The sequence below is a fragment of the Chelonoidis abingdonii genome, chromosome 3 (genome assembly GCF_003597395.2).
Source record: "Chelonoidis abingdonii isolate Lonesome George chromosome 3, CheloAbing_2.0, whole genome shotgun sequence".
In the NCBI taxonomy this organism is placed as follows: domain Eukaryota; kingdom Metazoa; phylum Chordata; order Testudines; family Testudinidae; genus Chelonoidis; species Chelonoidis abingdonii.
The window spans coordinates 72056844-72081807 of record NC_133771.1 but is presented as its reverse complement, the minus strand read 5'-3'; the positions used below and the strand labels follow the sequence as shown (position 1 = coordinate 72081807).

At 39.5% G+C, this 24964-nt stretch overlaps 2 protein-coding genes and 1 long non-coding RNA gene across 3 annotated transcripts in view; 1 reads left to right on the top strand and 2 right to left on the bottom strand.

Moving 5' to 3' along the window:
• The window catches only part of LOC142046567 (uncharacterized), a 1033250-nt gene that overhangs the window by 737102 nt on the left and 271184 nt on the right, over positions 1–24964 (bottom strand). The gene's annotated exons all lie outside the window — the stretch shown is intronic.
• Positions 1–24964, top strand: part of MDN1 (midasin AAA ATPase 1) — a 217883-nt gene that overhangs the window by 165822 nt on the left and 27097 nt on the right. The window contains exons 74-91 of the mRNA XM_075063473.1: positions 309–460; positions 2710–2836; positions 4319–4424; positions 5153–5268; positions 8601–9086; positions 9889–10118; positions 10994–11140; positions 11336–11508; positions 12194–12355; positions 12856–12993; positions 13533–13674; positions 14487–14653; positions 15838–15981; positions 17158–17293; positions 18262–18575; positions 18881–19042; positions 19565–19666; positions 19827–20028. Of these exons, the coding sequence (XP_074919574.1) occupies positions 309–460; positions 2710–2836; positions 4319–4424; positions 5153–5268; positions 8601–9086; positions 9889–10118; positions 10994–11140; positions 11336–11508; positions 12194–12355; positions 12856–12993; positions 13533–13674; positions 14487–14653; positions 15838–15981; positions 17158–17293; positions 18262–18575; positions 18881–19042; positions 19565–19666; positions 19827–20028 (3206 nt within the window). The remainder of the gene's footprint in view (positions 1–308; positions 461–2709; positions 2837–4318; positions 4425–5152; positions 5269–8600; positions 9087–9888; positions 10119–10993; positions 11141–11335; positions 11509–12193; positions 12356–12855; positions 12994–13532; positions 13675–14486; positions 14654–15837; positions 15982–17157; positions 17294–18261; positions 18576–18880; positions 19043–19564; positions 19667–19826; positions 20029–24964) is intronic.
• Positions 23197–24957, bottom strand: LOC142046565 (perilipin-3-like). The gene is made up of 3 exons (XM_075063832.1): positions 24728–24957; positions 24362–24484; positions 23197–23783 (listed from the first exon to the last, which is right to left on the bottom strand). The coding sequence occupies exons 1-3, from the start codon at positions 24788–24790 to the stop codon at positions 23391–23393; spliced, it is 579 nt and encodes a 192-aa protein (XP_074919933.1). The 5' UTR covers positions 24791–24957; the 3' UTR covers positions 23197–23390.

The window sequence follows — 24964 nt, the reverse complement described above, 5'->3', positions numbered from 1 at the left end:
GCTCTGGAGGTTTTTCGCCTTCCCCTGCAGCATGAGGCATGGGTCACTTGCTGGTGGATTCTCTGCTTGAGGTCTTCAAACCACAATTTGAAGACTTCAATAACTCGGACATAGGTTAGGGGTTTTTATAGAAGTGGATGGGTAGGGTTCTGTGGCCTGCTTTGTGCAGGAGGTCAGACTAGATGATCATGTTGGTCCCTTCTGACCTATGAGTCTATGAGTCTATAATCAGCTATGTATATAGATCCTTTCCATAATTAGTTTATGCATGTTGAGGTTCCAAGTCTCTCTCCTTCTACTGTCTCCCATACAGGTGATATCATTGCCTCTCTGCTTGAACTGCAGAACTTAACAGTTAATCAGGCTGCCGATAAGGAAAAGCAGAAGTCAGAGGTGAAACATATTCTTATGCAGAAACAACGGGCCTTATCAGATCTCTTTAAAAGCCTTACTGAAACAGGTGAGATTTACTTTAAATGTGATTGGGTTAAAAATTCAGAAGATGTAGGATAGAATACTTTTGCTAATAAACACACACACTGAGTGATATCAGTTTCATTCTCCAGATTGAGGCATCGTGCATAATGTTTTCACGAGCATGTAAACTTGTATTGAACTGTTTTGGATTTGTGTATCAAAGCTTCATGTAGGTCAATATTTTGGTGTCAGTCAGGATTATTAGAACAGTCTTTCCATTCAATTGTGTTGCATTACATTATATGCAATATGATCTCTATTTCAAAGCATTTATTCAGAATATTTAGTCAGGGGTCACTGTCCTACTTTAGAGGTGGGAGGGGACTCGGTACCCATTCACTGATTCAAGGCTAATGTGAAATGAATTGGGGATTCCAGTTTCATCCCTAATGAAAAAGGGCCTACATTTCAGTGGCTAGTATTGGTAGAGAAGCTAAGGAACGAATGGACATGAAGGCTGAATTGCTTGCCTGGGGAAGTGGTCCCTTAAGAACAAACTAAGGCATATTAGAAAGGCAGCGCAGGAAGTTTTAAAGATAAATGGAGAGCTCCAAAGCTACTGGTCCAGCACTGTTTCCATTCTTGTCATATTGACTCCTTTTCATAAGCTGTCCTGGATCACTGAAATTACCAAAATGTGTAACCTCCACACAAGCAAATACTTCTCAGTGCTTCTCTGTGGCGTCTCTTAGCTTGGTCATTGTTTTACTGGCCCTCAGGTCCCAGCAGCCTTCTCAACAGCTTCCTGAAGCTTTTTTAAACCTCAGCTTTTTCCCAGCCTTATATCCTACCCAAGTCTTTCTTGCCCATCTCTTGGCTGAGTAACTGTGTTTACAGTAAGTAACTTTATCGACCGACTGACTGATTGCCCAGTTTAATGCCCTGACACTTTACCCTTTTTTTGCCTTGTGTGACTATGGGTGGTAAACTTTAAATACTGTGTAATAGGCCACAATGGATGGCTGTTGTCAACATTTTCTTTTTCCCTTGTCCCTATTCTACCAATCTCTAGTCAGAAACATAAGTTTGCAAGTCACAGTGTGTGTATTTTAACTCTTGTGTATTTTATCATGAGTCTTATATTAAGTGGTATCTCTTTTTAAAGCACCAGCTTCTAGAGGCATGTGGTTAGGTGAGATTCTCAACTTTCATTTAAAAAAAGTTAAGTTCATAGGCCTGATAGTTGCAGAGAGAACCTTGAAAGTGTGACACTATTGAATCCCTAAAGTGCGCCCTAAAGGCTCAGACTAGAAGGCAAATGAAAAGCATTAAATGTATTATTTTTAAAATCTCGTGATTACTTCTGAGAGGCTTGACTCATGATTTTTATGTGTTGGCAATACTTGAGAGAGAGCATTTCTCAGGGCATGTTGTGTAGGTAGTTCCCAGAATACCAAGATCAGTTTTATTTAGATGGCCATACACATGAATGGCTCTAAGTGAAATGTGTCCCCATAGATGGACTTTCTGCTTTTGATAGTGATCTGTGATAACTCTAATGAAATAGATACTTTGCAAGAAGGTTGCTGGTCAATGGATGTAATGTTGTAGGCAGGTGGTAGTGTCTGATAGGTAGGGCACTGGCCTGGCCATCACACATGGGTTCTATTTCTGCCTCTACCACTGCAACACCATGGGAATTTAACCTTTCTGTGCTTTAGTTTCCTCACATAAGATGGGGAAAGTGCTGCGTGCTTGTTGCTGTGGTTATTCTCCATTTTATTTGAAAACTTGGTATATGTGACTTGACTTGAATTTATTTGATGCTATTATATAATACTTATTTGATTATAAAAATTAAATTGACAGGTGCTTTGAAAGTACTATTTAAGTTGGCTTGTGTGAAAACAACATTATACTTAACCCAGTTCAAAACAACTGCTGAATAACAGGGTGAAGACTGATTGTCTTTGTCCCTGGTTTTATTTGACACTTCAGTTTTTGCCTTTCAGATGCATGTTTTTTGGTTTGCTTCTGCCTTGTTTTACTACTCTTCCCATTTTCAAATCACCCCTAAGGTTAATGTCTACTTGTCTTCATTCAGTACTTTTCTGTATGTTTCTCCATCATGATCCTGATTTAGCTACTAAAGGGCTGTTGGCCTCAGAAAAAAACCTTTTGTATGTGTTAGCGTGATTGGTACTGACTAGGTCTCATACTGTATAACAAAGTACCAGAGCATGAAGACATGGTATAAGTGCATTGTTTTTTTTTTTTTAAATGCCTTTCTAGGTTTGTCATATCGAAAAGGCCTTGCTTGGTCTCGTTCAAAAGACCCTCAGGATATGCTTTGCCTGCACCCCTTGGATTTACACAGTGCACTAGCCCTAGTCAACTGCACACATGAATTGGATGCCAAGTACGTACTTAGGATTTTATACTTTTGGATTGTAATATTAACCATCAACATAACTTACAAAATGAAGTACATCTGGAATGACTTGTTCTGCCTAGTCTTTCTGGATTATTTATAGGTTTGGTTTTTTTTTCTTACATGTATGAATTACTTTTACTTTAACTATATGGTGAGTAAACCACTGAAAATATTATTCCTATTGTAGTACCACCTACAATTTTACTATAACTAAAAACACTTGAGGGGAAAATTATTTTTCAATCAAATGGAAGCAGAAAAACACTTAAGTGTTTTTAACGAATGTTTAGACATTTAGAACCATAGGAATTCCTTTTCCAGATCAAACCAGTGGTCCATCTAGGCTAGTTTCCTGTCTCCAACAAATGTTTGAGAGGAAGATGCAAGGTCGCCAAAGCAGGGAGTTATGGATTAACCTGCCCATAGGGAAGCATTTTTCATAAACCCCTTGGTCAGACATCTTATGTCCTGAAGCATGAGGGTTTATATCCCTTCCAAATTTAGGGGTTTGTTTATAATTTTACTTTCTCAACAACAAAATAAGGACAAAGAGTTCTGTACTAGAATCTAGACTACAGGTATGTCTACGCAAGGCATCCCCAACGTGGTGCCCGCGTCCTGGCCAGCGGTGAAGCATTCGGTGAATGCCGAATTTCTGCGGCATTTCGGCGGCAACGCCTCTCGATGACGACACTTGCCACCGACAAGCAACGTCATTGAGAGGTGTAGCCACCAAAATGCCGCAGAAATTCGGCGGCATTTCAGCAGATGCTCCACCGCCGCCAAGGTCCTTCGTCTGGCGCCCACCAGACAAAAAGGTTGGGGACCACTGGTCTACACTGACACTTTGTTGGCAAAACTTTTGTCGTTTAGGGGTGTTTAAAGCCGCTCCCCCATCCCACTGAACGTCAGAAATTTTACCAACAAAAAGCACCGGTGTGAACAGGGCTTTGTTGGCAGGAGCACTCTCTTGCTGATAAAGCTGCTGGTGCTGGTGGGGGGTGGATGTTTTTTGTCAGCAGGAGAGCCCTCTCCTGCCAACAAACAGCAGCTACACTGTGTGGCTTTTAGCGGCACGGCTGTAACAGCACAACGGTGTGTAGTGTAGCTATAGCCTTAGTCATTTTAAAAAATTCCAACTTAGTGTCCTTTAAGTTGTGGAGTGATTTTTGGAATGTGACATAGGGATGAGTTGGATCACCCCAAGTCTCAATTATAATTGCTACTCAGATTCTTCAGTAGCTTCAATTTTTTAGTGTTTTTTTTCCCATAGAACAGCCATGGAGGAACTGAAAAACTTTGTTTACTTATATGATCATTTATTTAATAAAGTTGCAGAAAAATTGTTGGCTAAATGCACGGATAAATCCAGCTTCTCTAAGCTTGGTGATACCAGGCCTGCTGTTAAGCCTTCCAGGATCCTGACGTTGTGTATCTTTAAAGTCAGACTTATTCATGTTCTTTCAGGTTGCTGACAGAGATTTCTTCTGTCTGGGATGGATGCCAAAAGTACTTCTATCGATCTCTTGCACGCCATTCTAGGCTTCAGACAGCATTATTAGCACCTGCCAAGGTAAAGGAGTAACAGCAAGCAAAAATGGAGAATGGTTTTTATCTGAATTTTATTTTACCACTTTGAACTTGGAGTTGGGATTTTCTGGTACTGAGTTGAGTCACAGTCATAGAAGATCTATGTTTATTTAAAATCTGGTTTCGGGACAGCATTCTAATGTAGTGATTTAAAACTATTGAGAGTCTCTGGCTTTGTGAATATATATAACTTAAATAACTAGAGATGTTATTTAATAATCTATATTGTATGTATAGCATCTTTCATCCCAAATTGCTTGTTGCATTGTACATATACAGGAATCTCATTAGCCTTTCTTGTACTGTGGAAAATATTTAGGTAGACAAAATCCAAATTATCCAGTGTGGAATTTGGTCAGTACAATAGCATTGATATTTCTACTTTCATGAAAAGTGCTCTGGGATATATAATGATCAGACTCGGTCAGAGCCTCCATTCTGTGTCTCATGTAAAAGATAGCACCTTCAACAGCAAAGTGCCTATACCTTGTGTGGGTTTTTGTTTAGTATTGAAAGGGGAAAGAATGGTTCCTGTTAAATCAGCACTACCTTCTGCAGTACCTGAGGCTTTCCAGGTATTCCCTCATCCAAGCACTGACTAAGCCTGATGCTGTTTTGCATGTGATCTTGTTAGATCTCTCAGTCCAAGGCAGTGTGATGTAATTGAACACAGTTTTAGTCACCTTTGCTTGCTCTGCTGCCTCTCTTCAGGAAATTGGACTAGGTAGCATTGATAGATGTAAAGGATTCACTGCACACCTTATGAAGACGCTTGTTAAGCAGAGGAGCTCACTCACTGCCTTGACAGAACAATGGATAATACTGAGGTATCTCACATTTTATTAGTATAGCCTTATTTTAAAATGGTGAAGAGGATGTTGACTCTAAATATTTAAATTTATAAAAGAATGGAAAATTGCATGATAAAAGGAATAGATTTCTCTTCCGTTTTTTATTTTTTGCCTATGCATCTGATGTCACAAATAAAAGGAAAAGAATTGTGATTAGACCACATTTGTCCCCTCTCTCAATGCACAGATTAATTTCAGACCAATATAATATTAATGTGTTTAATTCAGTAGACTAACAGCTCCACCTTCTGGAATTAAAATGTGGAGCAAGAGTCACAACTGAGCTCAAATCTGAGCAAGCAGATTGAAAATTTAGTAAATGAGTAGTCTACCAAGAATCAAAACATTTAAGAGAAATGAGAGACCTACACAACTGAAGACCAGAAAAGAATCACACTGCAAAATTATATCAACATCCTTTGATTGTCAAACATAAGCCATTTGATAGTGATAGTGCCTTGTGATTGGACTTAAGTTTGTTTAACTTGTATCTTAGCTTGTCAAGTTTTTGGGAAAATTAATTGGCCATCAAGTGGCTGACAAACATTTACTCCTGGGGGAATTCTGCACCAAAAAATTAAATTCTGCATATTTTGTCAAAATAACACAATACAATCATACCAGTTTCAATTATTGTGGTAATTTATTTCAAAATATCTGTCAGCAAGTATGTCTGTAACAATACAGACCAAAAAAATTTTTTTTAATTTTTTTTTGACAAATAGGCATATTAATATTGAACTTTGAGTAATTCATTTAAATTACAGTACAAAACTATATTTCCTGCACTTGTCAGAAGCCGTGCAAACACTTGGGGGAGTCAGGGGTAATGGAGGAGCTGAGGGAGAGGAGAAGAGCCTGGGAGTGAACCTGGAGGGTGTTGGGTGTGGGTGGGAGAAGGTTTGGGGGTGAGGAGGATTGTTAGGGGGTTAGGAAGCATTCCCCATGCAGACCCTGGCTGACCCCAAGCCTCTCCCATTCAGTCAGGCACAACCGCCCCTCTCCCCAAACCCCTGATCCCCATTTTTCCCTGCAGCCCCCCCACTCCTAGTTCAACGTCGTCACACCACTAGCTCCTAAGCAATGTTCCCTCTAATTTTTTCCATCCATGGGCAGGATTAATTTTGTTATGTGCACCGAGGTAATATGAGGATATGTGCCACCAGTAGAAACAAAAAACCTAGATATAATATATATTTTTTAAAAGTTACCAATAGGGATAATTACTCCAGCCAGGACAGGCTAGACATTTTAGAGCTCACTACTCAAAGAATTTAAATTTAAGTGTAAGAAAGAAATAAAAATTATGAAATGCATGGACCAGTCAAAGAACTAAAATAACACACTTTGAAAGAATAAAATTAGAGGATATATGTGCATTGCAGGAAGTGCACCTTCTCATAACACATGAACTAGGGGCCACCAAATAAAATTAATAGGCAGCAGGTTTAAAACAAACAAAAGGAAGTATTTTTTCACACAACGCATAGTTAACCTGTGGAACTCCTTGCCAGAGAATGTTGTGAAGGCCAAGAGTATAACAGGATTCAAAAAAGAACTAGATAAATTCATGGAGGATAGGTCCATCAATGGCTATTAGCCAGGATGGGCGGGGATGGTGTCCCTAGCCTCTGTTTGCCAGAACCTGGGAATGAGCGACGGGATGGATCACTTGATGATTACGTGTTCTGTTCATTCCCTTTGGGGCCACTGGCATTGGCTACTGTCAGAAGACAGGATATTGGGCTAGATGGACCTTTGGTCTTACCCAGTAATGCCTTCTTATAAAGTACCAAGGAGTAACAACAATAATAATAATATAAGTGTGTGTTGGGAAGTGAGTATGAAAGACTGTGTGTGAGAGTGAGACAGAGACTGTATGTATGTGTGTGTGTGTGCGCGCGCGCGCACGCACTGGGGAAGTTTCTGAAAGATGCAGTGCATTGTCTCTTTAAGGCACTCACTGAAAGCTCTCCTGCTCTGTCCTGAGCCTTGTCTCCCCCTCCCACTCTGCAGAGATGGGGTAGGGGGAGAGGGAGAGACAGAATGTGTGTGGGGGATGAGTGTGACAGAGATTGTGTGAGCTAGCTGCTGGGGAAGTCTCAGAGCATGTCTATACTTACGAGTAGATCGGCACTGTTGATTTACGGGTCTGGTGAAGACACACTAAATCGATTGGCAAGCACTCTATGCATGCCCAGTGCTGCAGAATTCCCCTACAGGTTTTTTTTCCCCCACAGAAAATACATTCTGCCCCTGAAGTGCTGTGCAGCTGGCTGTTCTGGGGCAACAGTGGCCTATGGTGGGCAAAAGGTGGAACTGCAGTACTCTGCAGAACGCTTTTTATGCAGGGGTGAGGTGGGAATTATGTGGGACAGATTAATTCTGTGCAGCTGCAGATGTGCAGAATTCCCCCAGGAGTAACACATGACTGTCTAAGTGAAAATACAGAAACCTCAGCAGAGTATAAAAGAAAAATCTTGTGTAGTTGGATATTTAGTTTGTAGGGGTTTGCAGCTCTTGGGCTGAAAAAAATGATCACCAGTGCACAATACCTTGTCTTTAGCCATTTTATTCCACTCTCAGTCACTTCTGGATGACTTACTGATATTCCTGCCAATTCCACTGTCTTGCTCATGCACCCACAAATTCTTTCTGTAACACTATATAGAACTGTCTATGATGTTGAGTTAGGGACTGTTCTCTTAGGTTTTTGTACGACTCCCAATCTGAATTAGAGCCTTTTGGTGCTCCTGCAATGTAAATATTTTATTGATATTTTTCTGTACTTCACATAATTCATTGCAATAGTCTGACTATATAAAGTATGCAGAGATATTTAGCTGCATTGCTGTCACTTGAAATTTATGGCAGGTTCATGTGATCATTTTTCATGAGCTTTCTCTCTGGAAAATGCTGGCTTGGTAGGATTTATCCACTTTAAATAGTGGAAGAAAGGGAAGAATAATTGAATGTAGGCCAGGGAGCTTGTTAATCTTATTTGTTTTTAATAAACCTGGAGTATTTTGATAAGGAGGACCTCAAGAAACTCATGTGTACAGAATGGGGGGGAGGAGCTTCGTTTTCTAGCTTTAAAGAGATTATTGCAAATCAATCAGAAAATATATTGAAATAATTAAAAATATCCTAAAAGTTATTTGTATCTGGATGGGAAAAGTGATGATATTATAACAATATTTTACGTACTTCTGATTTTATATTCTAAGATTCTACTTTAAGGAAATGTGATTCCATATTTGAATACAAAGTCTTTTTAACCTGTCTTCTTGTATGACTCTTCTAAACAGGAATCTCCTGAGTTGTGTACAGGAGATTGATTCAAGGATGAATGTTACTAGAGACTATAATGTAGCCTTTCCTCCTCAAGATAGTATTCAGCAGTGGACTGAGAGACTGCAACATCTTGCCATGCAATGTGTGATGGTCATTGAGCAGCTATCTTGGTTTGTACAGTGCTGCCCAAAAGAACAGTCTTTAATCTGTAGTCATGGTGTAAGGATGGATATGAAAACAAACATTCCCCAGTGTAAAGGAGCGGAACAGAATCTGGAAAATGCCCAGATGGGAATACCTGATCTAATCCAATCAGAGCTAAAATACCTATCTCCAGTGGCTGCAGAACAACTACCCTCTGGATGCAGGATGCAAAAACAGGATCAGTTGTGGCAGCAGTTATCTGCAAGAGTGACTGAGATGCTCGCGGAGATTAAGGCCGTGAAAGCAGATATAGACAGAATAAGACAACAGTCCTGTGAGACCTTATTTTATTCCTGGTGAGTTGTGTGCATGCATAGAATTGAAACACTTCCTGTGCATTTGGAAATTCATAAGATTTAACAATATACCCGTAAATATACCCAGTAAATTAAAAAGCTTGCCAATATTGCTGCAATTTGAAATACTTTTTAAGAATCTGAAAGATATACTTCTTTCCTGCTTACTTTTAACCTTAGAAATATTTGGGATGTCAAATCTGTACTTTCCTGATTTTTCTGGAGTACTTGTTGGTAATCTCAAATTGAAATTGGGACGTCTCACATCCTTAAGTGAAAGAGGCAGGCTTGTTGAATCTTTAACAAAGATTTCTTCTCCTGCTAAGTGTTTCTCTGTTGTTTGAGTTAAATAGTTAACAAAAACAAATTCTTTTAAATACTCCAACCAAAAATTCCTTTTACTCTGTTGCTCAGCGTTTGTCTTTGGTCTCCAGTGATATCATCCCATTGGTTCTCCTGTTGTGCCTATAGTTCCAATTTAGACAAGGCATGAATTTCTAATGTAAAAATACAAGTAGATTATTTTTTATAGTTTAAAAAAAAAAAACAAAAAAAACATCTCAAACCACCACCACCACTTCAAGCTTTTTTTATACATCACAAAAAAGCAAAGCAGTACATACTCCATCTGTCCTTTTCAGGTCCCCTTTAAGCAATATTGTACTTCGTATGGGTGGCATCAGTGCTTGTTTCCATGACTTTTATTCCATTAGGAAATGAAGTAATCTCCATCTTAAAGAGTAAAGGCATAATTTTAAATATATGTTTCTTTCAGTATTATGCCATTTCTTTCTTCTCATAGGAAAGATTTTGAAGTTTGCAGTTCAGGGCTGAGCTGTTTGTTGAAAGTCTCAACTCAGTTGCAGAGCATAGAGTCCTTATATGTTCTTCAAGGGATGGAAGGTAGGAAGTCCACGAAGCAGATGGCATTAATCAAAAGCCTAGAATACATCCAAGCGGAAGTTAATAAAACTGCTGTAGACTTCACTATCTGGAAAACCCAGCTTCTCGGTTTGACTTCAGACTGTGGTGGTAAGGACTGTTCCTCTAAGTCTTGAAATTTAAATGAGAATTCAGGACATCTGAGCTGAAATGTGCCTAGGGCGCAGTAAAACTAGTTTGGCCTAGTCTGAACTTTCTGTCCATTGCAAAGTCATCACACAATTTGTGTAGTCTATAGCGTCTGCTTAATTTTATAGCTGTAGGATTAATAAAAGTACTTTGGGAGGGATGTATGAGGAAACTTGCATAGTGCCAGTCTGCACTATGCACACCATAATTCCATGAGTGCAAATATTCACTCGCACAGTGTGGGAGAAAATTAACGCACTATTTTGTTAGCTGTTGTCTTCCATGAGCTTGCTTTGAGCAAGTATTTTTTAAGCCAAAGAATTGTCAATATCTTGTGTCATCTTTCAGAGTGTCTCTTTTAATGACGGGCAAACCTCCCTGAAAAGTTTGAATGCTTTGCTAAAACTTTTGAGGTTCACTGCTACACAATCCCCCACTACCTTTTTAGAGATCTCTCTAGTTGGTCCCAGATGCACCTGTCCTTTTAAACTTTCCATGCTTTTGGACTCTACTGGTCAATGTGCATTGGACACCGAAGTCTTAACCCAGATGGTGGGGCTGGAACCACTGGACAAATGCAGGGTTGATTAAATGCCTCCTTGCCCAAATTTTTAAGTCTGAGTGCTCTGCTTCTCTTTGTTTAGTGAAGCATTCAGGACATCCCTAATAACATCTGTTGTCTATCCCTGGAAAAGTGTAACTCTCCAAATTTAAATAGGTGCCCGTCAATGTATCATGTAGAGCAATGTGTGCTGTATATGAGGAAAACATGATGACTAATAATAAATTTAAATTGAATGCATTCCCATGTTAAGCTGGCAATTTTGTTTCAAAAGGGAATCAAGAATCAGATGATGGGTTTGTAGAACATTTCTCTGTGCAAGTAGAAACTGCCATTCATGTTGTCCTGTATGCCATCCAGTGTTTAACGGAGAGAAAACAGGAAAAAAGAAAGGAGAAAGAAAAATGGTCAGAGGAAGATGGTAAGTCTGTGAGTGTAAGTTATGCACACCTAGATTACCCCTGTATTTAAGTAGCATCTGTTACTGAATATCACAGATTTCATGTTAATTGGAACTACCTATGAAACTTGATAAGGTTAAGAATTGGTGGATTTCTTTCTTTGAGAGTCTAGAGACTGTTTTTGGTAACTTTGCATTTCTGTATTTCTGTCAAAGAGGAGGAGACCTCAGCTGACAGACTCAAGTCAGGGCTTTTAACTAAGCTCTTGGATGAAGACCTCTTTGCTGATGTGAGTTCTCTGCATGTGCAGAAAATAATTTCTGCCATTTCAGAACTCCTGGAAGGACTGAAATCTTATGGAGAGGATTGCACAGCAGACAAACACAAGGTAAATTCATTCTTCCCCTTCTCTTTGTATTGTGGTCCCAAGGGAGGAAGATTTGAACATGGGTTCACAAATAATTTACTGTCTCTGCCTCACCGCCTACCCCATCTGCATTTATCCTCAGAATTGGAAAGATGTGTGAAAACAGGGCAGATCAAAGTGCACTGCAGAACTTCCATTGCATGATAGCAGGGTCCACATGACAGTCAATGCTTAGCATACTAGTGCGAGGTAGATTTACATCCCAGCTTGCTGCCAAATAACTGTTCTTATAGACAAGCCTCTGCTTTTTGTCGGGAAAGAAAGGTTTAGCTTTTGTGAAATGCAAAAGATAGAAAAAACACTAGGAACAGAAGGAATTTAAGTAAAATATCTCCACTGGCTGTGTATCTGGAAAAAAAAATTCATGTATTTTTTTAGGCTTAAAATTAAGTTCTTTAATACAAAATAAGTCACTTTACTCCACACAATTATTTCTTGAGACTAGATAGTTAGAATACATTTTTCAGGATGGAGAGTTTCTAAAAGGCAGGTGTTAAACTAAATGGTACAGACACATTAGTTAGTCAAGGCAGAACATGATTTAAGGATTGATGTTTTCAGTATTGTTACCCTTTCTGAGGACTCATTTTAATGTAGATGGAGTTATATGACTGGAAGCTCTTTTTCCCTTGTCTTTAATTTGCAGTTCTTCAATCAATCCTGCTACTTACTTGTGCGCCTAATGCCCATGCTTTCCAAGTATTCAGATCTTATCTTGTTCTATCTCATTGTTTCCTTGGCATCTCACAGAAGTACTGGGAAATTGCTTTCTGTTCTAACCAGTATATTTACAGAGCTCACGCAAAAGGTAAGAACCTTTAGAGAAATTATTAGATTGATATTAATCGTACATAATGTAAGTCTGCAGTGGCTTAAATGTAAATGTACACATTGTGTAAGTACAGTTTGAATTGACTTACATATGTCTAAAATTTGCTTTCTCTGTTGATTTTCAAGAGATTTCACGGATTTTCTGGTTCGTTTCTTGGTTGCATGTAGCAGCAGCATAGTAGATTTACAGTATGCAGGATGGGATGCAAACAAAAAATGTGAGACTGCTTAGAGATTTTGAGTCTTTTTTTTAAGCTTTTCATTGCTAATGAAACAATTGATTTCTACTCAGGTTTATTCAAATTAGCATAAATCTATATTTCTAGGAAGAAGTACTGTAGGAGTAGGGACAATATAAGGAAATGGGTCTCAAAGTATAACACTTCTTGTTCTTATTGTTTAAAATACTCACTTATACTGTTTTTACTGTCAGTACTAATTTTTGACTATTTATCAGTAAATGTTTCCCTTTTCTAGGGATTTTGTCTGCCAAAAGAATTAATGGAGGATGCAGCAGGAGAGGGAGCAACAGAGTTCCATGATTATGAGGGAGGTGGTATTGGAGATGGGGAAGGCAAGAAGGATGTGAGTGACAAAATAGAAAACGAAGACCAGGTATGTGTGTGGTTTGGTTCAAGGATAACTAGAAATGAATCACTGGTCAGTTATTTGAAATCAAGATTTATTTTGAAGATTAGCATGAGCTGCAGCAAACCAAATTTGTAGTGTACCCTAACTTTGGTTCCTGTGAGTGGAATTTGTTGTAAATTTGGTCTTTCAGAGTAAATTGCTTTTTCCTTCTAAATTCCACCAGGGTTAGATTCAATGTTTAAGCAGCAGTCTTGGCTCCTGTAAATTGCTGAACACTGCAAAATAGTTTGTATTCAAGTTCATTTTTTGGGCCATTTTTACCAATAAAGAGGACTGTAGAAAGTAGAAATGTTCAGACCTTCAATCCTGAAAAATAAAACACACAGATTGTGATTAGGTGAAAGAAACAAATGGAGATGTTACTGACTGCTTTACTGTCCGACTAAGAAGTTAGGTTTATATCAAGGTAAAAGTAGTTACAATGAGTTAGTTATCAAGGTAATGTTAAACGAAGCATTAATCTTGAAAACAAACCCATTGTAACTGTTGATTTAATAATCCAGGTGGAAGACACTTATCAAAAAGGTCAAGAAAAGGAGAAGGAGGATCCAGACTCCAAACCAGACATTGAAGGAGAGGACAATGCAATTGAAATGTCAGAGGACTTTGAAGGGAAAATGCATGATGGGGAACAAGACAAGAAAGGTTTGTTTCTTTCATTCAGGCAATCTGGTGAGATTTCCTCTTGTAGTTTCTAGAAATGCAATTGACTAGTTCAGTAACAGTTCTTACTTTCACATAGTAAAGCATATAGACACTCTTAAACCAATTCTAAGAATAGAATAGAAAAAGTCAAGTATAAATAGTAACAAGTCAGAGTTGCAAAACACAAACCACAGCCAACTTCACAATCCTCAGCTGTAACAAATGCGTGGAACTGGAACAAATGAATTGGCTGTCCTTCCTATTGTCAGATGACCTATCACAGTGCTATAAATGGGTTAATGACTTCAGATGTCTTTCAGAACAATGAGTGTTTCAGTAAATGCCAATATTCAGCAAAGCTGTAATACATTTGTACAAAAGAAATAGGCTGTTACTGACTTTTGAGTGTCACTTAGGAAACTAGAGCTAACTTTTTATGGGGGATATTTTGATTTTTCCAGTGCTTTATAATAATACATAATGAATTTCACCTAACTAAAAATCCTGCAGCAAAACAAAAATGCTTGCTGTGCAGCAGCATATTGTAATAGAACTTGTAAAGGATAGACTTGGCAAAATTATTTCTTGCCTTAATACATTGTGTGTACATAGAATCACCAGCTGCTTCTAAACAGGCTTCTGTTTGAACGGCAAGAGGCTATCTTTTAGTGTTTTTCAGTGTAAAGTTCCATTTTGGAAAAGTCCTTAGTCAATGCATTTTCTCATTAGTGTACTTTAAATAAAAAAAAAAAAAAGCACTTGAGAGAATCAGTGTTGCGGCATGTTCCATTGAGTTGTGATGTTGTACACAGAAGACAGTGACAAATCAGATGAAGATGAAGAGCTGGATAAACAGATGGGAAATCTTGGTGATGCTGAAGCTGATAAACTGGATGAGAGGCTCTGGGGTGATGATGATGAAGAGGACAATGACAATGATGCGAGTGAAACAGAAGAGTCTGGACCAGGAATGGATGAGGTAAAAAAACAAAAGGAGATCAAAAGAAATTTTTTAAAAAGTACAACGTTATTACCATGTGTACAACAGTTTACTCCGGGGTGAATACTGCTCTACTTTGCATGCGCAGAATTCATGTCCCCCGCAGATTTCTTTGCTTCCCCACAGAAAAATGACTTTCTGACAGGGAAGCAAAGGGAAGCCACAAGAGCAGTCATGTGACCCTCCCCAACAGTATGTTTTGGGTGCCCAGGACAGCCGGCAGAGAGGTAAATCACTGTGGGGCAGAGGGTGGGACTGTGGAAGACCCAGCTGGTGGCTTCTATCCTGTGCTGGGCTCAGCTACTAGTCCTGGCTGGGCTGGGATGGATGGGACTTCCTCTTCCCCTGTACGCCATCCGGGGCCAGTCAGACCCACCCTCAGATTTCTCCACAGGCTGCAGGAAGCTCTGCAAACTCCCAATGATCTCTTACCTCTGTGCAGCTAGTGGCCTGTGCTCCCCATGTCATGTTGGAGCTTCCACATTTATTTGACAAATAAAATTTGCAGAATTTTAAAATATTATGCACAGAATTTTGAATTTTTTGGCACAGAATTTTGAAATTTTTTGGTGCAGAATGCCCTCAGGCATAATAACCTCACTAACTCAGTGTGACCTACAGTATGAGACATAAAGGGGGAGAGTAGTTAAATTCTCCCTTCAAATGATGGGGTGTGTAAAATGGTAGTAGTAAGTGTTTGGCTCTTGTCCCTAATTCCACAAACTCAGATTTCTCCATATTCTTCAGAGTTGATCTTCAAGAGTTTAGACTTTCCTGACCAGCCTTAAGAAAGCAGGTGATCCTCATAGTTATAGTATGATATGGTGAGTTTCAAACTCACAATGCAATCACATGCCCAACTGAATTAAATCAACCTGAACAAAATGTGTCCCATGTGAACCTTTTGCCTAGCCCTGATGTAAGGTTGTCCATGCTTGCTGATTATGGGCAAGTCAGTCATGACTGTAGTAATTGCACATTAATTGAAGAAAGTAACCACTTGTGTAGTAGCCTCTGGCCTCAGAAGGGGGCAATCTGAATATATCCTAAATGTGTTGGGTTTGTTTCCTTTGGGAGCTGCGGTCCTGTAATTACACAGACTTCTTAGCATTTTGCATAAAGACTTTCTGGATTTTTTTATTTTTTTTTTTGTCCATACTCAGGGTGATTCCGAGCTTGTTGCAAAAGATGGCAGCCTGGATGCAGGTAATAAAAATGATAAAAAGAAGCCATCTAAGGATGAAGAAAAAGAGGAGCTAGCAGAGGATGGTGAAAATAAAGAGAAAATTCATGAACAAATAGATGAGGTAAAAAGGTTTTAAAACAGAACTAAGAATACTGTACTTTAAAGGGTCTTCAGAAGCCTGTAATGTTGTACTAGTTGTGCTAAGGGCCTTAATGGCATATTACTGTTTGATTAAAAAATATATATATGTATTTAAAATAAATTTAAAATGGCTAGCCTAGTTTAAAAAAACATCAAGATTGTTACAAGCCATTTATTATTTGCATGGGAATACTGACCTGCTGTTAAAACACTTCTAGTCCATTATGCATTGCTGAGAACTTGAAGTGTTTTTATCTAGTAAACTGAAGAACCTTGCCAAAAACTATACTATGCCTTAGTGATAAAAATAACACATTCAATATACTACATATATTCTATTGCTCCAAAAGTCAGAAATTCCCTACATTTGTTTTACTTAAAAATATTAATTGATGGTCAATACAATCACTACTTTGCAATGAAGTTTTGATGATCAGCAGAGTGCGTCTCCATTCTATGCTATTCAGAAGTTTTGCTCTCACAATTCAGTGATATTTATTCAAACTGCTGCCTATTTTGTCCTTGGAGATTCTGCACAGGAGCCAGAGTGCATTTGCCATAAGGTTTTAAAAATAAAGAATTAAGTACACATACTTAGTTTCATCCTAAACTGTGTAGTCTTTAGTTTTTGTGAATTTCTATGTCTGTAAATTGTTACTCCTCAAAAACCCATCTGTGCCAGCCCAAACAATGGATATTAATCCTAGTGATGTGAAATAGAGCTAGGTGGCTTATCCTGCTCTAAGACTTTGAACAATAAAAATTATATTCCAAACACAGCAGCATGGTGTTTTGGGACAGAAAGGATTGATTGGCACAGCAGGACTTAAAGAAAAACCCAGAGTAGTGGGTAAGAAATACTTTTCTTTAGCATCCTATCAGCTATTCAGGCAGCTCTAGAACAGATGTCAGGGTGCGTACTTTAGAGCAAAGTGTCTTCACCAAAAAGAATATGCTGCTTTAAAGCAATTTCAAACCCGCTGTTCAGGCTGGCCTAGGGAGTTGGAAAAACTAATTAGTAGAAATTACTATTCACCATATTTGAATGCAAAATTTAATTTGCCGTATATGTATCTCCATTTCCCAGAGAAATTGCTTCTTAACCCTTTTCCCCTTCCCATCTACTTACAATATGTTGCTTTCTTCTGCTTATCAGCGTGAATATGATGATAATGAGGTGGATCCCTATCACGGTAAGCAAGAGAAGCAGCCTGAAGCTGAAGCTTTGGACCTTCCTGATGACCTGAACTTAGAGAATGAAGAGAGGAGCGATGAGGACAATGAAGGCGAAGGTACCAACTAAGAAATTGTCTCTGCAGCTACCCAGTGGAGAACTATTTGAGAACCTCAAATAGTGAGGAACTTGAGGAAAGAATCAGATAAGATCCCTTGTAAGAAAATCTGCTGCACAACAACCCAATTGTACTATTAAGACTAGAAGATAAAAATTGCTAGTTGTACATACTGGTTAGTTCACAGTATGTTTTGGAATCAGGAATTGGACAGTAGGGCTGGATGAGAGTCTATCCGTTACAGTCACCTGTATGAAATACATTTTCTCTCATAATTAAAGTGTTTCATTGAACTTATTCCAGGAGCTCATCTAGTAGTGATGATTCAACAGCCTCCTTAGGCAGACTGTTTTATTGCCCAGTTGCTGCATTCTCTGTACTTTCTATAGTACCTCCAAGTATCTTAAGTACTTAAGAAAGTCTACTTAAAGCTGAGAAAATTTAGATTAGGACTAGTTAATAGGAATAGACTCTGATGGGCCCTTACATACATACCTGTTGTATTTCTTAGAGAGGAGGCAAATGGTTATTATGAGAAATCATAGATTCTGCACACAAGGGACTGCTGTATTTTTTCCTGTTATGATTTTGAAGCACTAGGCTTTTTTCTTCCAGTTAGGCTTTCTCTGGCCACGTCTAGACTACGCGCCATATCGGCGTGTTAAAATCGATTGCTCGGGGATCGATATATCGCGTCTAATCTAGACGGGATATATCGATCCCTGAGCACACTTATATCGATTCCGGAACTCCACCAACCCCAACGGAGTTCCGGAATCGACATGGCGAGCCGTGGACATCGATCCCGCGCGGTGAGGACGAGTGAGTAAATCGATTTTAGATATTCGACTTCAGCTACGTTATTCGCGTAGCTGAAATTGCGTATCTAAAATCGATTTTACCCCGTAGTGTAGACCAGCCCTCTGTTTGCTGAAAGTTTTATATCACTTCCTTATCCTTTAATTCAGAGGAAGAAAATCCTTTTGAGATAGAAGAGAAGCCAGTGGATTTAGGTGAGGCTGAAAATGGGGAAGATAAGGATGGAGAAGATACTCAAGATACAGACAGAGATCCAGAGCCAACTGAAGGAGGCACCTCTGAAGATAAAACAGAGGGTGAAGGTGAAGTGGGGGAAGAAGCTGATGACCAAGAAGAAGGAAATACAGAAAACTCTGAGGAAAATGAAGAGGAGGAAACACAACCACTGACAGAAGATAAAGAATCATCTGAAGAGGAGAGAGAGAAAAGGATCCCGGCTGCTGACCAAGGCCTTCAACCTCAGGTTAAAAAACATGTTTTTACTTTATATGGATAATCGAGTTTCTTTTAATAAAATTTAGCAGAGGAATTTCCCTTTATTTGAAGACTAACAACTTTTACTTCTCCATTAAGAGGCTTGTGATTTTTTTTACTGTGGTAGAAGTGGCAGAAACACTTGAACAAAATTCCAGTGATATTGTTGGAGAAATACTGATTGCCCCACTGAGATAAAATAGACACTGCTTATTTCTAAATTAGTTTATGTCACCACGATGACCATCCCCCTACATTTTTAGAGTGCTAGACCTGTATTTCATATTACTTCAGGAAGGAGAGGATGAAGATACTCTGGAGAAGGATGAGCAGTTACCTGAGTCTGTAGAGCGAATGGAACATGAAGCTCATGGGCAGACAGGAGAAGAAAATCTGCAGAGTGACAGTGCTGTTGAGCTGGCTGGAGCAGCTTCAGAGAAGGACCAGGCTAAAGAGGTGAAATAAATGGAAATATCTTAAATGGGAATCTAACTTCAAATGTGTCTGTGTGCTTCTTTTTGTATGTCTAGAACAGAGCAAATACTCTTTAAACTGTTATCTGAATGTGCATGTACTAAGTTTAAATACAGTTAGGAACAAATTACAAACAAGAAACAATATTAGGTTTCTCAAATTTGAATCTGAGTTTATCTATATGAATTTATCTGCAGTTTCTTCAGATAACTCCCAGGTAGTCGGAAGTGTTTGTTTATGCTCATTCTTCAGCCATGGAGTTGTGTATTATCTACACACTACAAAAATAGCACATATATGCAAGCTCTTACTTTTATTCTCCAGAACTCAGCCATAGCTCAGTTGTGTAAGATGAAAAGCTATCTCTGTAGTCCCAGTTAGCGTCTAGAATTTTTGTACAGTAAGTGCTAAAGCATTTATGCCTAGCCTTGCAACGACAGTTTTCTTAAAAGCCAGCAGAACAGCAGGTGAATATTTTTTTCCTCTTGGCCTTTTGTCTTTTAGGAACATGGGAGTGGAGCTGCAGATGCAAATCAAACAGAAGGCCATGAATCCAACTTAATGGCACGATTGCCTTCTCAGAAACAAAGCAGAAAAAATACACAGGTTGCTTTTTCTTGTAAATTATAGTAGTAAAAATTAATTTCTAACATGCAATTCCGAATAGCCTAGACTAAATTTCTTGTTGTTTACTCTGGTTCATAATCTTTTGGTCGGATTTCAACTTCCTTATCAGAAATGCCTGGTGTTTGTTTGCCATTTTCAGAGTTTTAAGAGGAAACCTGGTCAGGCTGACAATGAGCGTTCAGTGGGGGATCACAGTGAACATGTCCACAAGCGACTGAGAACGATAGAATCCAGCAGTGAAGCCAAACAGAATACAACTCAATCTGAACAAAATGTGGAAGAAGCTGATGCGTTTGAACACATTAAACAAGGCACTGAATCCTACGATGTACAAACTTATGGTATGATAGTGTTCACAAGGCTTCAGAGATTAACTTCAGATTTAAACAGTGAACACTGCAGAATTGAAGTCAAGACTCCTATTATCTGAAGTGTTTCTTACTAATTACACCATTTTGGCTTAGTGTATAGGACCAAAATAGTTTAAAGATTTTTAGCAAACTTTCGTTTTTAATAAATTTCTTGAGTTTTTTTAAATTTTTCAGATTTTTAAGTAATTGCTTTTTGCTTCTCTTTCATAATAAAATCACTGTTTCATTGGTACTGGTAAAGTTGGACACAATAGATAAAGCTCAAAGTTTTGAAAAGTGGCTAAATTCCATTTTCAAAAGTGACTTAGGTACTTAGGACCCTAATTGCCATTGATTTTAAGTGAAACTTAGGCTTCTAAGTGCCAGTCACTTTTAAAAATGGGACTTTGGCACCTACATAAGTTTGAAACTTTTAAAAACTTTACCTTAAATCTCACTTTGTTTGCCTTGCAGTCTTAATGGTTCACACACCTGTGAAATATTCAGGTTTACCCAACACGTGTTTTGTGTTTACTCCATATGAAATAAGTTGCTGGCTCTTTTAATGCATTGGGGTATTTTTATTTTTATTTTTGTTTTTTGTATGGGGAGGAGAGGTTGGGGGGTTTGAAAAAGCAAGAACTTAAAATCATCATCAGTTTAAGTAGATTAACACCATTAGTTCTTCTTCAAGTGCTTGCTCATATCCATTCCAGTTAGGTGTGCGCGCGCTGCGTGCATGTTCGTCGGAGAAACTTTTACCCTAGCAACACTCGGTGGGCCGGCAGGTCGCCCCCCTGGAGTGGTGCCACTATGGTGCCTGATATATACCCCTGTCGACCCAACCGCTCCTCAGTTCCTTCTTACCGCCCGTGTCGGTTGTTGGAACAGTGGAGCGCAGCTTAGCTGACCTCCGCTTCCCTAGCTACTCGTAGTTCTTGTGTATTTAGATATATAGTTATAATCCTTTTATATATATATTTATCNTTCAGGTGACATTGTAAATAAGCAGCTGGCAGCAGCATCTCCTGTAAATGTAAACAAACTTGTTTGTCTTATCAATTAGTAGAATAAGAAGTAGGACAGAGTGGACATGTAGGCTCTACAGTTTTACATTTTGTTTGAGAACATTATGTAACCTCCCCAAAAAAGTCTACATTTGTACATTGCACTTTCCTGATAGAGTGTAGTACAGTACTTGTAAGTGAATTGAAAAATACTATTTCTTATCTTTTTACAATTCACTATTTGTAAGAAAAATACATATAAAGTGAGCAGTGTACAGATTGTATTGTGTTGTAATAGAAATCTATTTGAAAATGTAGGACATCCAAAAATATTTAATTGGAATTCTGTTGTTTAAAAAGTGCTTAATTGCATTGTTAATCATGATTTAGTTGAGTTAATTCTGTGAGTTAACTGCAACTGACAGCCCTACAGATATTTGCTGAAGTCAAATGATTCTCTGTCTAGTGTAGGCAAGGCATTCAGTGGCTTTTATAGAATGTAGGTATTCTAGAACCACTAGATCAGTTTTCCCTCTGTAGAAAAAGTGGCTTAGAAAAATGCATCTGGAACAGTTTCTCTCATTGACTTTGGATACAGCTACATTGTGCAAACTTTAGCACTTGTGCACATTAGGATGTTCACAGCTGTAATAGTTGCAGTTGAGGCCTCTGTATGCTACCCTGCTGCAACTGGGCCCCCTTGTGCTAGTTACTGCATATAAACATTATAAAATGCTGCATGATTATGGGGAATCTATCCCCATTCTACAAGTGGCCCTTTTACAGAGGCACAAAGCACAGAAATGACTTAGGGAATAGCAGGGCTGGAAAGAACCTAGGTGGTAATATGCTATCATAAACACACTATCTTGGTCTAGGTTTTAGATTAAAAGAGCTTTAATTCAGAGGAGCCTAGTTTTATTTTAAAAACTTTTCAAAAACTGCTCTGTGAGACCCATATGACAGCAATGTCCCTCATTGAAAATCAGACTTTGATATCAGCACTACAGTGCTGATATCACTTGTAAATGAAAGTTGTATCAGGGAGGTCCTGCAGTGCTGAGTGGAGCAATGCCTAAATACCTTTAAGCACAAGGGCACTCAATGTTTTTGCTTTCCAAGTATGCGGTGCCCTAAACAGAACCCATATCCTCTATAATATGGGCACTGTACCATTTCCTTTTGAAATTCAAAAGCTCTTACTGTAATGTGTGTGATTTGCTTTGTATTTTCCATACAAGTGATTGATGCCTCTCTTATTTGAGAGGCAGGTCTGAGGCTGTGAGAAAAGCTCAATTACTCACCCTTTGATGACAAAAAGGGTTGAGGATGCATCTGAAATGGTCCTTTACCCACAAAAGCTTATGTCCAAATAAATGTTGCCTTTAAGGTACCACCAGACTGTCTGTATCCACAGAAAACCAAACACTGCTACCGCGATGCTTGTTACCCTATGATGTGGATTTAAAGGGCCTGCTTTTCTAAGGGTAAAGATTGCATCTACAACTTTTCACATTTCCAGCTGTGAAGTGTGGAAATATGCAGCCTTGATACAGACAGTGATTTTATAGGTTGTTGAAATTACACCCGCCCAAATAACCAATATTTCATAGGCTGTGACATTTGTGCCCTAAAGCCCCTCTAGGGACAGCCCTATTTTGAGCTAGGCAAAGGAATCCCAGGCCTGTTCACTCTTGGGGCAGGGGCCAGGACTGAGCAACCCAGGTACTGTCTAGCCCAGCTTGGCTAAACAGTGGTAGGAATTTTAACCAACTGCACTGTTTGCTTTTCAGAAGTTGCTACCTGATATCCCAAATGCAATTCTACCACAGCCATGAGAGCACCACATTTCTGTTCTCAGTTTCACCAGACATTAAAGCATGTTTATAGGTGTGAGTAGTGATCTAGAACTGCTTAGAACCAAATGTAGAGCCTTAATTTCTATGGGGTAAGCTTCCCAGGCTTTAAGTGTCCACACACTAATGCCAGTAGCAGCAACTACTGGCATACAAGGCTACCTGTAGCATGACTAATGGCAGGCAGATGTCTACTAGAGACCTGGAAGTCACCTCTTAGAAAGAGCAGATTAGACCTTCGTTCAAATGAAGTGACATTTTATTTTGAAGATGTTTGTGTTATCACTGTCCAAGTAGTATCTGAGCTGAGAAGTGATCTACATTATAGCAGTCACACAACACCTCCAGAAATTGGGAAAGATTTAGGCACAGTGCATAAGAGTACTAGCCACTGGTGTCTTTCCTGAAGTATGCTAGTACACATGAAGTCAGAAGGAAGACTGAATGAGTTTGCCTTCTTCTTTAGAAGTTGAAGTGTCAGGTTTCTAGGTCACAGGGCCTCCTTAGACTTGGAGGCTTCCTCAGCCTCATTTTCTTGGTTTTGTGGTTCAATGGCATCTGCCGACACCTTACCAGATGGGATGAATGGTCCCACCACCCAAGACAGAGGAGTATTCTCCATCATGTATGTCATCAGCTCATCTACATATTCCTGGGCCTTGGTCACCATCTCCTGGCTCTGGGTTACGAGGCTGCTGGAGAGATCCTGGAAGGAGTGGGCAGTGGAGAAGGATGCATGAAGCTCTTCCATGTTGCGATACATCTGCTTCACCTTATCCTGAAAGCTGGTGGGGAGACCTTGAATGCTGGATACTAGCATCCAGCAGGCATCCTGCAGCTGCTGGATAATGCTGCGGGATATGGCCAAAGTCTCAGACTCCATCTGTTGGAGAAACAGGAGTTTAATTCTATGTTCAAAACACAATAAGGATCAAACTTGCTGCCTTACAAGATCACTGAGGCAGTGGCAGTAGCAAGTACGCTGCCATCACGGTAGTCTGATGGAAGGACCATGGCACCAACAAGGTCTGCAATGGGTGTGCCATGCTCTTTCAGGATACGTAAAGGAGGCCAAGTTGTGCCTTCCCTAAGAGAAGCCACTTGTGACAATGGAGGCTAATAGAGGCAATAAGCCATGTAAGGTAGGTCAGAAGAGAGCTAAGCCAAATTAACAGGGTTTGCAACCACTGAAACCCATGATCTACAGTCAGTTTTCAGGCTGTGCAGAGGTTTAGAGAGTAGGAAGCATGCATCAAAATGAGATTATGCTCCTTGGGCACAGACCGTGCTGGTGTGACATCACTTTAGGGAACAACTCAAAAAAGGGAACAACTAAGGTGACCCGAGTTTGAGCTACTTATCCAAAGATGCCACCCTGCAAGGCCCAGAATAATTGCTAATGTCTCACAACGGAGCTGACCCTGCCCCGCCCCCTCCATGCACACACCCAAATGTACATACCTCTGGTTTTGCCAAATCCTTGAGGTCACTGCTTTTTGGCTGCTCTCTATTCCAGCTCAGCCATATGTGATGGAACTTCTCCTGGACTTCTTGAAGAGACACACCTTGCTTAAGGTATTCAATCTAGAAGTGGATTAAGCATATCCAGAGATGAGACCTTTGCACATCAGTTATTCTAGTTCTACTCTTTGACATGCCTTCACCCCACAGTGTGGTATGCTCAATGCAGCAAGAGTAGAAGGGTCTAGTTACACAGCACAACTATGAATGAGGCCTAAGCCTCATGTACCACATTCTATACATGTGTGGTACTAGTGTTCCCCTACCCTGAAGGGCATCAGTTTGAAGAGATAGTTGAGTTCCTACCAGTCCCATGGTTTCATGAAGCTGGCAAAGAGCCTCTCTGATGCTTTGACTGGTATGTCTCATCTTGTTCAGGGAGTAGCGGTAGGCACGTTGGCGAAGTTTGGTTGACAGGGAACCTAAACGCACGAAGTAACTCCGATGCTCTTGTGGTTGTGATGAAGACACTTCAGCCCCTTCCACAGCTTCAGCAAGTTCAGCTAGAGGGAAGAGAGTTCAGGTTGTTCACCCTCTCAGGTG